Source organism: Typopeltis vanoorti, chromosome 11, assembly GCF_054136105.1.
Source record: "Typopeltis vanoorti isolate ZY-2024b chromosome 11, IOZ_Tvanoo_1.0, whole genome shotgun sequence".
In the NCBI taxonomy this organism is placed as follows: Eukaryota; Metazoa; Arthropoda; class Arachnida; order Uropygi; family Thelyphonidae; genus Typopeltis; species Typopeltis vanoorti.
This window is the reverse complement of record NC_143559.1, coordinates 84,092,057-84,112,481: the sequence shown is the minus strand read 5'-3', so window position 1 is coordinate 84,112,481 and position 20,425 is coordinate 84,092,057. Positions and strand designations below refer to the sequence as shown.

At 32.8% G+C, this 20,425-nt stretch overlaps 1 protein-coding gene across 2 annotated transcripts in view; it reads right to left on the bottom strand.

Annotated features, from left to right (window-relative positions):
* Positions 1 to 20,425, bottom strand: part of mahj (LisH and WD40 domain-containing protein mahjong) — a 490,280-nt gene that overhangs the window by 356,454 nt on the left and 113,401 nt on the right. For both annotated transcript variants that reach the window (XM_090400879.1, XM_090400880.1), the window contains exons 8-9: positions 16,417 to 16,647; positions 1,015 to 1,107 (exon numbers count right to left, since the gene is read on the bottom strand). In XM_090400879.1, coding sequence (XP_090257005.1) covers positions 1,015 to 1,107; positions 16,417 to 16,647 — 324 coding nt within the window. The remainder of the gene's footprint in view (positions 1 to 1,014; positions 1,108 to 16,416; positions 16,648 to 20,425) is intronic.

The window sequence follows — 20,425 nt, the reverse complement described above, 5'->3', positions numbered from 1 at the left end:
AAGACCTCACTTGGACTATTATGTGCAGGTCTAGTCTCTTGGTTTCCATTGTGATTCTGATAAGTGAAAAGAGTGCAAAGGAGAGTGTTAAAAATGATATCATGATTGTGGAATACAGATTATGAAGACAGACTGAGAATTTGTAGGCTGCAGATACTAGCAAACAGGAAAAAGGGGGGTGATATGATTGAGACCTACAAACTTCTGAAAAAGTCATACAGGATTTCAGATGGAATTTTTCATTTTATGGAGGAAGGATGAGAGGATATCCTTGGAAGTTGAGAATGAATGCCATCAAGATGAGTGGTGAGAGGTAAATTTTTCTCTCATAGAGTGGTGTATGATTGGAATCGATTGCTATTGAATGTTGTGTATGTAAGTAGTGTGAATGAATTCAGGAACAGGTATGATAGCTGGTTCTGGTAGTTCTCCCTCAATGAGTCCCTGACTCTCTGGAGGTCCCTCTTAATAGTAATAATAACAATAAATACTGATTTTAATCTCAACACATTCTCTTTTCATGTTAGACTAAGTAGTCTGTCACAGCCAAGTCACTTGGAATCTTTAGAATCCTGATTACTGCTTATTATAGAGCAGTTAATCCTGTCCACATTGTCTATAAATTGCATGTTCTGTTCTTTTGGCCAATTTGCCTGTTTTGGAGAATGAAAAAACCCGAGTTTCCAGGAGAGGGGGAAAAACTCTTCCACCTCTGTATGAGACAGGCTAACTCACCTTCACTTGAAAAGTCCTGATAAAATGTTCTTTGCATCCTACATAGGATTCAAATACCCAAGGTATTTCCAACCAAAACACATTACCAATATCAACTAAATTATGGATGCTCTCTTGATTTTAATATGAATTGTAATTAGTTTTTTTTTTCTGAATTAAAAACAACAACAACAAAAAAAAGCTATGAAAGTAAAGCATATTACAATCCATGTCAAATTTTAATTTTTCAATCCTGTCATTCTATTTCATAAATAATTTTGTAATTGGAAACATAATTACCTGTCTAAAGTCTTGGCTATTTTCAGGTGTCCTTTGAATGTGATTTTTCTCTGGAATCCACGAATTTTGACTTCCTTCAGGAGTCTTAAAATCCTGTGAAATGAAATTTAATATTCAACTAAAGTCACATTCAAGCATATATTTCATATGATAATAATTATATAAAATAATTATTAAGAATAAAGAATTTGGGAAAAGAATCATATGAGAATAACTGGGAAAATTTTAAAATAAAGGAAAATATCAAAACAGAGAGTATGGATCTTTTAGATATTTCAAAAATAAATGTAATGCTCAACGTTTAAAGATAGGTTCAAGACAAAAGCTGACAATTCAGGAAAAACATGGAGGTCTAATGTCCTCAAATAAAAAATGGCAAAAATATATCCCGACACCTATGAATAAAATCTCTGGTCCCGTACAATTAGTGTAGTTTAAAAATGGAGCACCGTGAGTTTTTACATGATTATTTGTTTTCTTTTCCTAAGATAGTTCAAACACGTAAATACAGAAAGTACAACATCTATCAGATAGCTACATCAATGCTCACAGCACAGAAATGTACAAAATAAACTGGATGTCATATGACGAATGAGTGTTGTCAACAAATTCTGTGAAAATTTAACAAAGCAAAAGTAAATAAGTCAAACAGTCAGAATTTACATTCAACAACTTGATAAATCACATAATTGCAATATTAAGTGCTGTTCACCATTGAATATGAAAAAAATTACCAATTAAACTTTACAAATTTTACAATCACTTGGAAAAATGTTTTTCAAGTTTTACTTCAAACTAAAAAATATTAATCATATCACTCAGTACATATATATAGACACACACAAAAAAATAAATAAAAGTATGTTAATTTTCAAAGTGCATATTGCTTTCATAATTATTGAAAACATGAATATTTATAACTTTTATAAGCTGGAAGATTATATTCCAATACTGTATATATTGACAATAAAACCATTTCCGCAAAAATAGAATAAGATTAATCAATATCATGCAAAGACTGCAGTTTCAAGTGCATATTTTCATAAATGTATATCCTTAAAAAAAAAAAAAAAAAAAAAAAAAAAAAAAAAAAAAAAACCATTCCTCTCTCACCCTAATATGCAATCTTCAAAATTTGGTAATTATGTTCCTTCTTCAAAACTCCTTGGTAAGATCAAAAATTGGAGTGAATGAAAATACCACTGATCATTTGGTGTCAACATCTCATTAGCCACACGTTTATATGATATATACATACGTACACACATCCTCTCCCAAAAGCTTATGAATATGTTCATTGAATTATAAATGAATTATGTTTTTGCTTATATCAAATGTCATTATAATTTTTAAACATTATTAAATTAATATTTATATAATAAATATTCATTTAATAATTTAATATTTATATAAATAAATAAAAATAAACTAAACATTATATCATTTTTAAACATTTACTTATTTAAAAAAATCAAATAAAAATTAAGCATCCCTGTGACACAGTCAGAAGGCAAAAATGCTCTCTGAATGGAGAGAATTGGGTTTGAATATTCTTTAGGATGCAAGGAATATTTACACTTAGGTTTTTCACTCTACAAAACAGACAAACGGCCTTTCATTACCAACCTATCATTACCAGATAAACCCAGAAATGAGTTTTTGATAAACCCAGAAGTCCGTTTATCAAAAGTCAAGTTACACAGATGTAATGTATCGTCAGTCTTAACAAATAAAAGATAATAAAATGAGATTTACAAATTAGGCTGCAATTTCTGAAATGAAACTGTAAACAAAATTCAGAAGGGGGGGGGGGAGAGATACCATCATCAGATTCCTGATATGTTCCCTCAGTAGATGTACAGGATGTTATGAGAATACTATATGAAAAGTTTACATCATTACCTAACTTCCTATCAACAATTTTCCTCCAAATTAATCTGTTATCTGTCAGGACTCCAACATTATCAGATCTCATATTTCAGTTTTCTAAGACACTTCTTGCTCTTATCAACTCCACCTAGCTCTCGGTCTCCCACTGGGTATTTTTACTAACCTTCCTATCCCATTCTGTTTAAGTGACCATACTACCTGAAATAGCTAAGATCACATATTTCTGAATGCTAACAATGTCAAGTTCCTTCCTAATATCCTCATTTTTAGTATGACTCTACCATTGATACCATGTTAACTCACCTAATCTTTCCAGAAACTCTCATAATCCGTTAACTGCAGTCTTTGATCAAGTGTTTTATTTCTAACTCGGATCCATAAGTTAAAATTGGTTTTAATGCTGATTTGTATACAGCTAATTTAGTGTTTTGACTAATTTGTTCTTCTCTAAGCATACCTTCACACACAATTTTTCTCAGCCTCTACTCCAATTTGAAGGTTCTACTCCAATCATCTAGAATTCAACCCTGTAAACTAGGTCATCTGCACCCCCCCCCTTCTCACACATGCAGTGAGTGATATATTCAATGACATGCCAATCAATACTGTAGGGACCCAGACACTACCCCATTTGAGGGTACAGCAGTAAAATGATTCTGTGGGCTAGCTGCTCGTTAGTGCATAGCACCAAAAAAAGTTAGTAAAGAAATTAAGAGGCTTTCTGATCAGCTAATGTCAAATCATACAGCTTCTTACTTTGCCAGTTCATGACTAGGGAGAGACCAATTACAGTGGCTGCAGATATAAACTGTTGAAGGCACATATGGACAGGAGACTGAGTTCTTTCTGTGTGGGTAGTATGTTTGCAAATCTGTCACCTCTCACTGCATGTTCCATTTCTTTTTTTTATCTCTTCTTCATCACATATGGATCACAACCCAAAAAAATGAGACTTGACTATGGATCACAAAAATTCTCCCACCAAAAATAAATAAATCCAACCAACAAAATTCCCAAATAACCCATCAACATTAATTCTTACAAAAAAAAAAAAAAAAAAGTCTGCATCCACTTCAACATTCATGGCCTAAACAGCAATATAAATGATGTGCACCACCACCAAAGTCATCTAAACCAGAATTATTATTCTTATCAGACTCCCCCAACTGGCAACCTCAACAACCACTGTCTTCCTCTACTGCCCAAATTACACATTACACCAAAAATAAAAATAAATCCAACCAACAAAATTCCCAAATAACCCATCAACATTAATTCTTACAAAAAAAAAAAAAATTCTGCATCCACTTCAACATTCATGGCCTAAACAGCAATATAAACAATGTGCATCACCACCCAAGTCATCTAAATCAGAATTATTATTCTTATCAGAACCCCCAACTGGCAACTTCAACAACTACTGTCTCCCTCTACTGCCCAAATTACACATTACGCAGTTCTTTCTGCCACAAGGGCAGCACTTGTACAAGTCTGTTTACATGTCCAGAGATTGCAAAACCTTGAATCCCCCATTTGATCCATTTTGGCTCAAAATTTCCCTACCAAACCAACCTGCTCTTCTCACATGCCCTCACTATCACTCTCCAAACTCTGTTAACCACTCTGACCTCTTCAACTTTCTCTCTCTCTCTCCAAAGCTCAACTTTCTACAGTTAAAATAGCTTAATAGTGAGGTCATCCTTATTGGGGATTTCAACACCCACAAATTATAGGAACTGGAGAAGGCATCTCTTCTCCAGTTCCATCAATCAAGCAGGTAGAGATGCTGAGATGTTTGCATTAGCAACGACCTACCACAGATTCCTACCAGAATATCCCCCCCCCCCCTCCAATTTGCCAATACACTTGACCTCTTCCTAACAAGCTCCCCTTCCAATACAATATATGCACAAAAACACAAGGTAAAAGTATTATTTAATAAATATACTGCCACATATTTCAGTCTGAAATTAACAGATCATAGTCAGTGGCTTAAAAAAAACAGTTAAATCACCAACAATGTTATGCTATCACCGAAGAAAAGGTTAATCATAACAGTGTAAAATAAATTCTACATATATATATATATACATACAGTTGACCCTTGAACAACATGGGAGTTAAGGGCACCAACTGACCCCCCCCCCCCCCCGGTGTTGTTCAAAAATCCACGTATAACTTTTGACTCCCCAAAAACTTAACTACTAATTACCTACTGCTGACCAGAAGCCTTACCAATAACATAAACAGTTGATTAATATATATTTGGTATGGTATGAATTTATTATATAATATATTCTTACAATAAAGTAAGCTAGAGAAAAGAAAATGTTATTAAAAAAAATCATAAGGAAGTGAAAGTAAATTTACAGTACTGTATTTATTGATCAAGCTGAATCGTATGCCTTTCAGTAACTGCATCAATATTGTCTTAATAGATACAAAACACTGTAGATGTTATATGTATTACTAATACTATCATCATCAAAAATGAAAAGACAATGTGAAAAAGAAATTCATATTTATTTACAAGTATCACGATTCATGCATTGATAACAAAGCGGCAGCAATATGATTGCTTTATGGTAGCCTAGTGCAATCGATACAATTACTTTGCATAGCCTAGCATATATACCAACGAATGAATCGTTATTTTTTTATTTTATAAAAATTAATTAAACTAACTAATTAATAACAGTTAATTCTATGCAGTTATGTTTTAATACTGCATCTTTATATTTTTTTTTACATTTCTCTCGATTGCAAATGGTCATATGCAGTCTTTAAGTGTTTGTGTGCATAAATTTTGATAAATTTTAACTTTTTATAATAGATTTGTGGATACTTTATGGCAGTAAATGATAAAATAGACTAGTGTCTACTATGTGAATGCACAGACTATGTTTTATGCATTCGTGACATACCTAACGTTTTTATTAATTTTTTTGATATTTCTAGGCTACGTGGTTCGTCTGTGAGTTTTTTTTAAATTGTCGCTAATCTCCAAAAAATTTCTAATATATTTATTAAAAAAAACACATAAGTTTAACCATGCAGTTCAACCGCACGTTCTTCAAGAGTCAACTGTGTGTGTGTGTGTGTGTGTGTGATTTATAATATCATACTAAAGAGATCATAAATGGAAGCTTAGGCAAGATCAAAAAATTCAATAAAAGGAAAAATTGAAGATCTGGGATGATACAATCAAAGAAATAATCAAAAAGAAAACCTATCACAATTGGTTAAGCAGTAAAAGATTAGAAGATGAAATAGAATATAAAAGAATAAGAGCCATAGCTAAAAGAGAAGTCAGAAAAAGACAGAGAGAATCATGGAATAAATTTGTTTATAATTTAGAATATGATTTATATAAAATAAGACCCAATGTATATAAGATTTTGAAACACTTAAATGCAGATACCAAAGAAAACATAAAATTAAACACCGAATTGAAATTAGAAGAATTTCTAAATTACTACACAGAATTGTGGACAGAAATATTTTAAAAAAGACAACTGGCAAACAATTAATGAAAATGAAAAGGAAATAACTAGAGAAGAATTAGAAATCAGCCTGAAAGAAACAAGAAATGGAAAATCATCTAGAGAAGATAAACTAGGTTCAGAACTATATAAATACACAAGAACAAGATTCAAAGAAAGACTCTTATTATTTTTAAATAAAATTTATTCAACTCGTATCCCCCCCAATAGAATGGAAAAAAGCAATCGTGATTCCTATCTTTAAAAAAAGGTAATAGAGATGACCCTAAAAACTATAGAGGTATCAGTATACTAAATTCCTGTTACAAAATATATAGCAGAATCTTAAATAGCAAACTAATGAAATATTCCGAAAACTTTATTTTAGAAGTACAGAATGGATTTAGAAAAGGCGATCATGTATAGACCTGACCATCTGCCTAAAACTAATAATAGAGAAAAGAAGAGAATACAATTTAGAAACACATATTGCATTTATTGACTATGAAAAATTATTTGACAAAGTTAAAAGAAACATATTATTTAACATATTAAAAGAAAGGCAAATACCAAATAATATCCTAAAAGCTATCAACAAGTATATATATGAAAATAATCAAATACAAATAAGATTAAATCACGAGCTATCATATACAAGAGAGATAAACCAAGGGGTCCAACAGGGATGTCCCCTCTCAGCAACTTTTTAATATTTACTTAAATGAAATAATAATAAAATGGAATAAAAATTTACATCAAGGAATTAAACTTTCTCCTACAGTGAACTTAAACACTCTCCTTTTTGCCGACAACCAAATAATAATTACAAATTCTGAAGATAACTTACAGAAATTTTTTTTTTTTAAATATATAGCAGAATCTTAAATAGCAAACTAATGAAATATTCCGAAAACTTTATTTTAGAAGTACAGAATGGATTTAGAAAAGGACGATCATGTATAGATTATAGGTCGCTACATTCACAATTCTTCTGCTCATCATCCATCTCAGAAATCTGGCATTATTAAATCACTAGTTTCCAGAGCACACAAATTCTGCTCCTCTGAAGAATCTTTAAACCAGGAATTAGAAGTAATCAAAAATACAGCCATCCTAAATGGATATAATCCTAAAACAACTAAAAAAAATCATCAGTAGTCACTTCTCCACACATCAAACCAGACAGGAAGAAGTCCATAGGATTCCCATACCTTACGTTAAAGGCATCTCAGAACGTCTTTCTAAAATTATGAAGAAATACAATTTTGCCACTACTTACAAACCTATCAACCAAATTTACAACTTGTTACCTTCTCCTAAGGACAACTTTCACCTTTGATGTTGCCTGGCATTTATGAGATTCCATGCTCATGCAAATTATCTTACTTTGGACAGACAGGTAGGTCTGTTCAGAAACGCATCTCGGAACATCAAGACCACATTCGTCTTTTTAAACCGCAAAAATCTGGCCTCTCTCAACACGGAATTGAAAATCCAAACCATAGGATCCATTGGGAAAAGTCTAAACTTTTACATAGATCTTTATATAAACATGAACGTTTATACAAAGAAAGTTCTGAAGATGAAACTTAAACCGCAACAATGTTCTTACATTGTGTTAATTTTTTTTTTTTTTTTTTTTTTTACTACTACTGTAGCACGTTATGCACGTTTAATGAGATTCTATTGTAATCATGCGCCCTAACTGTATGTTATTCCTATTATTGTTTAAAATTACTATACTGATGATGTCCTAAGATACTTAGGATGAAATATTTACAATTAAATAATTTTCACTGTGGTTAATACATGTGTTTCTTTTAATTATAACTTACAGAAAGCTATTTTAGATCTAAATGAGATAGCCAAAGATTATGGTATGATAATATCAACAGAAAAATCAAAAACTATAGAATTTAAAGGACAAGATCCAGCAAGAACTAAAATAGTAATAGATAACAAGATCTTAGAACAGGTGAATTCATTTAACTACCTAGGTCCTAGGATGTATGATCACATATGAAAATGAAAAAGATATAAACGTAAAAATTGCAAAATATTTAAAAATAACAGGTGTAATTAACTCTATATTTAAACCAAACCTAGTTCAAAAACAAACCAGACTAAAAGTATACAATACATTAGCCCTACTAGTCTTAATGTATGGAAGCGAGGTCTGGACAATAAAACAAAAAGACAAAAATTAATATCAGCAGAAATTAAGTTTATGAGAAAAACTGCAAAGTATACCCAATTTGATCACAAAAGAAATTATGAAAGAATTAAACCAAGAACCAGTAATAGAAAAAATTAAAAAATATAAACATAAATGGATAGAACACATTCAAAGAATGAAAACAGAAAGATTACCAAAACAAGCCTTAAAGTACAAGCCATTAGGAAAAAGAAAACCAGGAAGTCCTCTTAAAAGATTCAACAATGACTTCTAAGGCTGGAACAGGCCATGCTAGGCCTAAATCCTTGATATGCATGATGATACTAAAGAGATCATCAGATAGATGTAGCATCTAGTTGGTTTTTAAAGACCTTATGCCTTTATACAATATCATTCTTGGTCTTAATAGTAAAAAACTTTAATGATGTGTTATTCGAATCAAACTTTCCCATATATTTGATCAGGATAGGCAGTCATTCCAATTCAAGTTAGGGTGGCGAAGCAAGGCCTCGGCACTCTCCTTAAATAGGTGTTCAAATTTTTACCGACATCTATGTAAAAGAGTCTATGTAAAAGCAGACCAAAGAATGTTGTGGCCTGCCTCTATTCCATGTTAAGCTAATCCAGACTTATTGGATTTTTTGTGGAAAATATATGATTGGTGTTCTTGTATTCTTTTTTCTATTGAGCGTCCAATTTGTCCGAAATAGAAAAGATGGCGGTCACATGGAACTTGGTATACACCTGGAAGAGACACAGGAGAGCGTTTATCTTTAGAAAAGGGGAAATACGTTGAGAGTTTATTAACTAGGATTAAAGTCGCTACTAAATCATATTTCTTCAGAATTCTTGAAATCAGTTCTGAAATGCCAGAGATGTATGCAATTAAAATTCGATGTATTGATTCCTTGTTGTTTGGGTTAGGTTTGTAGGAGTCAAACAGATGTTGTATAGTCCTTTTGGAGAAGCCATTTAATTTCGTATATTGTTTGATAGTAGATAGTTCTTCCTGTAAATGATGGGGAGTTGAACAATTAGTCTTAGCTCATTGAATTAAACACTTTATGATTCCTGTCTTTTGAGAAGGATGATGTGCAGATTGTTGAAGGATGTAACGTCCAGTGAAAGTAGGTTTCTATAAACTGATGATGTTAAATTACCTGATGGCGAGTGGATGAAAATAATGTCTAAAAACGATAAATAATTTGCTGTCTTTTTCAATTTCCACAGTGAATTTGATATGAGGATGTAAAGTATTTAGTAGCTAAAAATGGTGGTAAGGTACCTAATATTGTGAGGTCACACGGTAAAAATGTTGTCTATATATCTAACCCAAAATGAAGGTTAAGGGTGTGTAGATGAAAAAAATGTCTTCTAAATGCTCTAGATAAAAGTTCATTAAAGCAGGGGAGAGTCCCATGGCAGTTCTTTCTACTTGTAGAATTTGTTTTGACAAATGAAGTATTCAGAATGCATCACAAATTCGTAGAGCTTTACTATTTCCTGTGGGAATATTTCAGAAAGTAGTTGTAAAGTCTCTTCGAAAGGTACATTTATAAATAGGGATTCTACATCGAAGCTCATCATAAGATCAGTATGTTGTATGGAGACATAAAAATAATACTTTTACCTTGTGTTTTCATGTATATATTGTATAGAACTACGGCACAAATTTGTTTCTCTAAAAACAAGCTCCCCTTCCAAGTATTATTATTATTATTATTGTTATTTCGGGCTACTCCAGGGAGTCCTTAGACTCATCGAGGGAGGCCTTAAACATCATGTCCACACAACTATTCGACATTCTCACAGTATCTATCATACCTTGCCTTGAACTCGCTCACTGTCATAGCACCCACAACAGACTCTGGCAGCTTATTCCACTCATTTACCACTCTAAAAGTAAAGAACCCAGCTCTAACACCCCTGCTAACCACACTCTTGCCCAGCTTCCATAGGTGTCCCCTAGTTCTCCCACCATCAGTCCTGATCTCAAAAATATCCTCTGAATTAATCCTATAGAATCCTTTTAGCAATTTGAATGTCTCAATCATATCTCCCCTTTTCCACCTATCAACTAGTTTCTGAAACCCACAAATCTTCAACCTGTTCTCATATGGTTCATTCCATACTGTAGATGTCAGTTCTCCTCTTGGTAACTTGGATCACAACCTCATAAAAGTCTCTTTAACTTCAGAACAGCTTTCACCCACTAGTTCTTGTGTCCTTTGGTACTGCAAGGGTGCCAAATGGAACGAAGTCATGGAGGTCTATTCCTCTTTCCCATGGCCTGAATACTGCTTCAGTTCTTCTGACCCAAACACATGCTCAGAGCGAATAAAAGAAATCATTCTAACATGAATGAAGGAATTCATCCCTTATTCTATTCCAAATAAGCAGCTGCCATCCAAGCTATGGTTCTAAAAAAAAGTGTACCAATGCTGTAAAAGAAAAAACTCTGTACACCCTCAGTCCAAAAAGAAACCGAACTTTTCAAAAATAGTATCTGACACCAGATTTAACATAAAATAATCTTCCTGTACTTCCTTCAATTCTAACTGCTGACTTAACTCAAATAAAGATCAAGTGTTACTTGATATAATGCCCCATTGACACCATATAACTGTAGCATTTTGAACAGCTTTCCTCTTCACACCTTGTCATATGCCTTTTGCAGGTCTACAAAACTTAAATACATATCTTTATTATATTCACATGGTTTCTCAATTATTTGTCGTAAAGTAAAAATCTGATGCCGACAGCCTCTATTTGGCCTGAATCCAGCTTGTTCTTCACCAAACTTCCCTTCTGCAATCCTTCGCGACCATTTCTCAAGTATACTTGTATAAATCTTACCAGGAACACTCAATATGGTACCTCTTTAATTCTCACATTCAGTCTTATTTTCCTTTATATATATATATATATATATATATATATATATATGAGTACCATGAGAGTTCTACTCCAATCATCTGGAATTCATCCCTCTGTCCAGGCCTTATGCAATGCAACCACTGAAGACTTTTATACCTCCATACTTCAGCATTTATGGTCGAATATCAACTACTCCTGCTGCCTTTCTCATTTCAGGTTTTTGATGGCTTTTTCTACTTCAAGTATGGATATGTATTCCTGACTGCATGCTTGTTGAGGATTTTTTGCCACTGCACTGTCACTGCTTGTTTCATTGAGCAATTTTTCAAAGTAACTACACCATACATCAAGGATATCTTTTTTTCACCAGTTTTCATGTCACCTTTATCAATTCCTTTTACAGCCTTCTTTCCTCCATTTCTGAACTTCTTCAACAGCTTCCAGAACATTTCCCCACCTTCTTGATATTTATTTTCCATGTTTTGACCGAAGTCTTCCCATGACTTTTTTTTGTTTAGCTTTCTTACATTTGTCTCTGTATTTGCCAAGCACTTTTGATATGCTTTCTTCTTTTCATTCGTTGCCTCTTTAATTTTCAGTGTTTATCATGGAGTTCTGATTTTTCTATCCTTGAAGACAACCTCACCACATGCCTATCTGGCTGAATCAATGTTTTCTTCAGAGCTTGCCACTGTAGGTTTGGTTCCTGTTCTCAAACTCTTTCATTTTTTCTTGAATAATGTTTGTGTATTTTAGCCTACAGTTCACATCTGAGAGCTGCTCAACTTTTATTTGCTTGAAAACTTTCTGACATGTTCTTCTTTTCAATATAAATTCAATTTTATCCTGCTCAAAACTAAATGGTGATTACTTCCAATTTCAAATCCTCTGTACACTCTGGTGTCCTGCACCAAGGAGAAAACATCACTATCAAGAATAACATACTCAATGAGACTTTTCTTATTCCTTGCCTCTTCTCTTCATGGGAATTTATGCACATTTTTATGTTGGGACATTGTGTTAGTAATAAACAGTCCATTTCCTAAGCAGAAATCCAAAAAGTATTTGCCATTGTTATTAGCTTTGCTCTATTCTCCAAATTTTCCAAAAAATATTTCTGTATGTCTGACAATCATTTCCTGCTCTGCTATTTAGATCCTAACAAAGACCAACTTTCTCCTTTTCGTTGTGTCAGTTGCTTTCTCTAAAGCCTCAAAAAATTCCTCCATTTCTACCTCAGTAGAACCGTCTGTGGGACCATAGGCACAAATAAGTCTCATTGTCCAGTTCCCCATTCTGATATTTGCCCACATCACTCTACTTGACATTGCCTGCCATTCAAAAAGATTAGCCTTGTATTTAGTGTTGAATACTATAGATACTCCTTCTTTTCTCTGATTGTTATTGTCTGAATATAACATTTTGTATTTATTACTTAGAAAGATCACATCAGTTTTTGTCTTTTTTTTTTGTTTCAGTCTTTCCTATTATGTTGATCTGATACTTATCCAATTCCTCAGCCAGCTCCATTTCTTTGTCATTCAGGCTTCTTATGTCGATAGTAGCGACCTTAAAACTCTAGTGAAGCTGAGTTGTGATGTGTTTTGTACACTTATAGTACATTTATACAGTGGATGGCTAAGGTTTTTTTTTCTATTTTTATTGATGTTATATATATTTTTTGCACTTATTTTCATATCCAGAAACTCTGCTCTAGAGACCAAACATGGAACTTTTTCAAGCCACTTCAGACCTCCAATAACTGGGTGATGGTTTCTTGCCAGGTTGAATCCAGAGCTACATTTGGCATATATATGTTAGATATAATTTTATTTTGCCTGATTTCGCTACAGAAATGGTCCAATTGATACCAAAATCAAAATGACTCCAAAACTGTATTCAGATTCTAAATATCAAATTTCATTAAATTCCATGAAGCGAAAACAATTATTTTATAAATTAAAATAATTTAAAATAATGTTGACAGTCTTGGATCTTCAACCAAAAATATAGTAAAAATCTTTCATTGACCAGTCTTGAAACTAAAGATCACTATATCGCAATGTACACCAATGATTATATATAAATTATATTAGGCATGTTCTTATAATTACATCTGACCCCTGAACAATGCAGAGGTTAGGGGCACCGATTCCTGCGTTGTCCGAAAATACAAGTATAACTTTTGAGTCCCCAAACACTAATAGCCTACTGGTGACTAGAAGTTACCGATAATATACACAATCAATTAATATATATTTTGTATGGTATGTATGTATTATATACTATATTCTTACAATGAAGCAAGCTAGAGAAAAGAAAACTTTATTACAGAAAATCATAAGGAGGAGAAAATACAGTTACAGTACAGTACTGTATTTACCAATATATTAAGGTTTCATCGTCTGTTTGTCAGCATCTACATCAATATTGTCTTATATGATACAAAACACTGTACATGTTATATGCATTACTAACACTAGAAATCAAAAATGAAAACATAATGAAAACTGAAAAATAAAGTCATATTTATTTATAGGTATAATGATTCATGCATTAATAACAAACAAACAGCAATATGGCTGCTTTATGGAAGCCAAGTGCAATCGATACGATGCTTTGCAGTAGTCGGGCCTATACACTAATGAGTGAATCAGTATTTTTTTATTTTATGCTAATTAACTTAACTAATTAATAACAGTTATTTTATGAAGTTAGGATTTAATACTGAATTTTTACATTTGTTTACATTTCTCTCGACTGTGAATGACCAAGTATGGTCTGTGAGTGTTTGTGTGCATTAAGTTTTGATAAATTTTAACTTTTTTATAATAGATCTGTTTATATTTTATTGTAGTAAATGATAAAATAGAATAATATCTATATATATTTTATGCATTCCTGACATACCTAACTTTTTCTTAATTTTTTTCGATATTTCTAAGCTATGAGGTTTGTCTGCCATTTTTTTCAAATTGTTGAAATCTCAAAAAAAATTTCCAATATATTTATTCTCAAAAAAAAATCACGTATAAATGGACCTGTGCAGTTCAAACCCGTGTTCTTCAAAGGTCAACTGTATTTCCATATACAACCAATTGGAAATTGTTCAGTTTAATTTTTTATTATTAAAATTTCTCTCACTTCACAACTGTCTGTAACAAATTTACAGCATCCACACAGAGCTCTACCAAATGGTGGTAATTCTGTAAAAACTGAGAAGCATACATAAAAACTTATAACGTGTTTATGAGACTTGGACCCATTTTTGACTTATGTACTATGGACACAAATTCCAATCTGTCTAAACTTGCCAATACTAATAGTTATTCCAAATGAAACTAAAATCAAAATAACTTTATAAATTTTAGAGATCCTATATATTAAAATTCATGAAATTCCATTAAACCAGCATGCAATTTAATAACACTCGAAATCATTTTGTCAGATTTTGCCAATGAAAATGATCTGAGTGATATTTTAATAATAATAAGGTATGACACCTTTTTTTGGCTACTCGTATATGAAAATATGACTTCTGCATTACTACAACCTTAGTATTACCTCTGGGTCTGGCTCCCACTGATGAGACCTCAATAAAGGTCGAAACCAGTCTGGGTAGTAACCCTTCCCATAATGCATAGCATTATACATGTCTGCAAGGATATGTGCTTTGCATTGTGGGATACTAAGGCAAGCAATGTGAAGTCATTATCCTCTATATATGAGTTGTCCCAGTCCTGAAAATACTTCAGGCACAAACTTTGTTTGAGTACAGTTGGATAAAGGATTAAACTAAGTATATAATTTCTTAGTATCTTTAATTTATGATTGATACCAAATGAATCATGTGGACATTTTTATGTGAATCTAACCACAGAAGGTTGTAAATCTATTGTACATTAGTAGTAAGCAAAGAGTTAGATAATCTGGAAATTCTGGTCTAGAAACCAAAAATGAATTTTTTTGAGCCTCTTAGGGCTTCCAAAAAAAAAAAAAAAGAAGCAGAGTGACATCTTGTACTAGGAAATGAAATTTCCTAGTGCAAGATCTACCACGGTAGGATTCAAATCACAACCTATTTGTCGGAAAATGGAAGCAACACCCACTTGAACAACCAGGTCAATAAATATATTCTAAATATTAAATTGTATTCAATTTCATCAGCCAAATGCAAGTTACTGCTATGGATAATTTCAAAACGTTTGTTACTTGGTTAAATGGACAGATTTTTTATTGCAATTTGATATTTGGACTATGTAAACAAATTTATTAAGACATTTCAATTTATAAATGAAACAAAAATTAAGATGCCTTAACAATTTTTTTTTACATAGTCCAAATATCAGACTTCAATAAAAAAATCTGTCTAAGTCAAGAGTAATTTGCATAGAGACAAAATGAATCTAAAGGGACTTTAATGCATTTTGCAAAATAAAATACACTTAAAACTCAAAGTATCAGCAACTTTCCCTATCATATAATGATTTCTAAGTTTATACATGAAGTAGTTTAATTCAAAGTTATTTATTTAAAAACCTTGGTCCTTTATAAGTCTTTATAGTGCAGTCAAAAGAATAACATGTCCTCTAACTGAAAAAACTGGATTTTAATTAATATAAGGTTTGCAAGAGTTTTCAACCTAAAGTGAGCTAGTGTCACACAGAGTTGCAGCATTTCCTCTTAGAAACTAGCCTCCTTTCCCTCCAAAAAGGGAGTGGGGTGGAAATGGATAAACTGGTTAAAGCATGAGTGTGCGTGCACACACACACAAACAAAGGGAAATATATGCTTAACAAAACAGTAGGCTTATCTAATCCAACTTACTTAGCTATAACAGATCACTTGGCCTAATGCATAAATGAAAATGGCATAAGATGATAAAAGAGCAATAATAAAAAAAAAAGCACTCCTGAAATTTATGAGATAACTATAAAAGGCAACAATAAATTCACATAAATATGGTAATTACATTACCTTTATTGGTATATGACTACTTTGGTCCTTTGGGGATAATGCAACTGGAGTGTTATCTGGTGTTTTGAATTCACAAGAATTCACCTTTGGTGACTTGCTGCTTTCAGATTCCTTGTTTAAATGAGCAAATGGTCGATCACTAATGACAGTAGTAGTAGTAGTAATGTCACCCTTAATTTCATTAAAATATTGCTTACTCAAAGCATGAAGCCTTTGAAGCATCACTGGCACCTAGGCAATAACAAAACTGTATCAAGTACTACATAACTGTTTTATTAAAATAACATGCAAAAACAAGTTAATAATTACTGAATAGGTTGAAAGTTTCCAAATTACACAAACATGTATCATCATCATTACCATCAAATTCTTGATTTCTACTCTCAAGAGATGTATGTTACCTGCCAGGACTCCAATATTGTCAGATATATTTTGGTCTTCTAAGACACCTCTACCTGCATCTTTGTCTTCCTCTGAATCTTTTTCTCTGACATGTTGACAACATACACATGCTATGCTTATCTCTCCACTCCCATTCAGTAAAAGTAATCATATTACCTAAGATTAGCTCTGCTCACACAGAACTGAATGCTAACAATATCAAGTTCCTTTTTCTTTCTAATATTTTCATTTTTAATGATTCGCTCATTGATTCCACCTGTTCACTACCCTAATTTTTTTCAGAACTCTTATACCTATAGTCTCCAGTCTTTGACCAACTGTTTTACTTATAACCCAACTCTCAGCTCCATGAATTAAAACTGACTACAATACTGTCTTGTATACTGCTAGCTTAGTGTTTGGACTAATTTCTCTCTTATTTCATATAAAATTTATTCATTCGACTCCCCACCATATCAATTTTCCTAATTCTATTGTCTCTTTTCATATTTAATTTGTTATCTTCACTAAACATTATGCCTAAATAGCTGAAATGTTTTACTTGTTCGGTTCTCCGTTCAAAATGCAGTTAACGTTTACTATGTTCCTGCCTATTTTAATAGTCTTTGTCTTTTTGTCACTGATTTTCATGCCATATTTGTTACAGCAGTTATTTAATTTAGTAAAGGAATCCTGCAAACGTGTGCTGGATTTAAGAGAATATGAAAGTTATCTGAGTAAATCAAACAAATGAGATTAACATCTTTAATTTTGATAGGTTCCCTTGATAACATCATCCATACCAATGATGAATAACAGTGGTGATAGCATGTACCCTTGTCCACACCTGATTTTACATTAAAACATCTTTCTGTACCGCCTTCAATTACAACTGCTGACTTACAATTTAAGCAGGAATTGTGTATCGATTAATAAAATGTTCCATTTACACAATATCACTGTAGCCTTTTGAACAGCTTTTCTCTTGGAACCTTGTAGACTTAAGTATACAAGTATATCTTGTAGACTTAACCATGGATGTTTGTTATTATCTTTAGGTGGGAGATAAATTTCACTGCCTGGTGTAAGACCACTACTCTGCTTATAGGAAGCCTGAAGTCGCTTGAAAAAGGTCCATGTTGGTTTCTACAGTAAGGCTTCTAGACTATATAAAAAATACAAAAATAAATAAATAGGTAAAACAGAAAAAATCCATATCTTACCCATAGTACAAATGTACTATAAGTTTATAAATAAACCTTTCGTAGGTGGGAGCTACATTATAAAAATAAATAACTAAAAAAAAATTTAAAAAATACAAATACTATTGGAAGAAAATGAAGGAGTTTGAAAACAATCAACCTTAGAGACTTGGAAGAAAACATCAACAGATTCAGTGAGCGAGATGGGGTGAGAACTGCATGGTAAACTCAAGAAGTGAATCTAAAATTTCTAGCAAATAAACCAGCAGATGCCAAAGATAATACAGAAAAAAATGTAAGAAAGTAAAGCAGAGTGTAAACGTAGCTAAACAAGTCTTGGTAAGAATATAGAGGATAAATATGGAAATGGCAGCAAAACGTTCTAGAGGCTACTGAAAAATCTTAGAAACAGATAAAATATTGTAAAAGGAATCAGAAATGATAATGATGACATCCTAAATCTGTCATAATTATCAGTTTATAGTTCAACATAAACTTTTTCTTGACAGAGAATTTCACATGTTTAGCAATGTCCCAGAACAAGGTCACTCTTCCCAATTGAAGGCAGAGTGTGTATCTTGGTTATGGATATATCTTTCGATGCTATTACCTTCTGATGCACTCACAAACCCCAGTCCCCTCTATAACATGTTGTTTGAGGTCATTATCCCTTAGTAACTGTATCCACTTCCACATGCCCCTTTTTTTCTCCCTCCAATCTATATCTACATAGTTTAAAAGTTCCCCATCATAATTGCTTGTCCTGCACTCATTGTGCTGCCAATGCATGGCATCCACACTACTTAAGTCAAAACTGGAAAAATCCCTCCACATACCCTATAAGGAAGATGTAGAATCAAATGACCAACTAGAGCTTCTGACCTCAATGTCCAAATCCTCACCTTCTCATGGTACTCCAGATATCTCCTTGGATGCTGAATGGACAAAGATAGACTTGAAAATTTTGGACTTAACCAACCAAACTGTCTTCTTTATTGGCTGAAACTAGATATATTAGAAGAATAAAAGACGATCAGAAGTCATGCTAGCTGAGGCATCACCTAGTTACATAAGGCCCTTGCTGTTTGTCTTGGAATCAGAACAAAAATAAAAAAAAAGTCAGTTACTCAATTAACATCAACAAAGAAGCATCACCAATGTAAGAGGTACTGAACTGACAGAAAAGGAGCTAGCAGAAGAATTTTAAAAAAATAAAATGTCGACATAATTGCTGCAACCTCTAAGAAGATCAAAACAAGCACGATCCTTCTAAACAAGTATAAAAGAGGATAAAGAGAAAGTAACTTAGTATTCAACACCAAACATAAAAACACTTTTGAATGGGACCTAAGTTCGAGAGAATGAACAGACAAAATTTCAAAATGAGAAATTGGACAATGAGATATATCTGTTCCTATAGAAGGTTCTTGTAGGAAGGAAGAGGAATTTTATTTTTTTTTTTTGAATCATTAGAGAAGACAATCGACATAAAAATAAAATACAAATTCTTGTTAGAGATCGAAACAGAGGGGTTGTAATTGTTTTGGATTATATTTTTTTTATTATTATTATTTGGAATTACAGCTGAAGCAACTATGGCTGGAGCTTGATTTGGCTGCAAACACAATTTCCACTGAGCAACACAGTAGCTCAGTGGAAGTGGTCTACAGTGCTTGATCACCTGAAGGAAGACCTAGGTTCAAATCTAGTTGCTGACTAGAGGAAGTTTTTTTAAGCCTTTCTTTGACTGGTTCCCAAGTTAATGGGTCCCCCCCCCCCCAAGAGAACTTGGGTTTTTCGTCCTGTAAACTCAATAAAATTGACCGTAGAACCCACAGTATTTTAGACAATAAATATATAGTGTTAGGATTAGAGACACGAGATTGCAGCACTTGCCAGCTGCTGGATACTGTTAGTGATAATCTTGAGCCAGCTATCTCTAACTGGCCTCCAGTGGAGATTGAAACTTTCCACTCAGTCTCCAAAAGTTAGAAAGAGCTAAAACAGCTTTGCCTATTCCCTGTAAGGGAATCAAAGGCATTAGTGTGTATCGGGGGGGGGGGGGGGGGGCTAAGGCTATGAGGCTAGAATATTATGGCTGTAAATCACATGTGTTGTTCTGGCTGAATTTGTCTGTTTTACATGAAAAAAAAACCCCAAGTTTCAGGGAGACCAGCTAACTCATTTCAGATGGAAAAAACCGTCTTATATAAGGTCTTCATCTCCTACACATGATTCAAACCCAGGTCTTCCCAACCAAAGGGAATGGTCATTACTGGCTGAACCAAACAGAAGAATAGAAAATCAATCGCAATCATAAAGAAATGTTTTGGGAAAATTTGAAAATGAAATTTAAAGGCTGCTAATATTAGCAAGCACTTGTTATATTTCTTCTCATGACATGGACAAGTCATTACTAACATCAT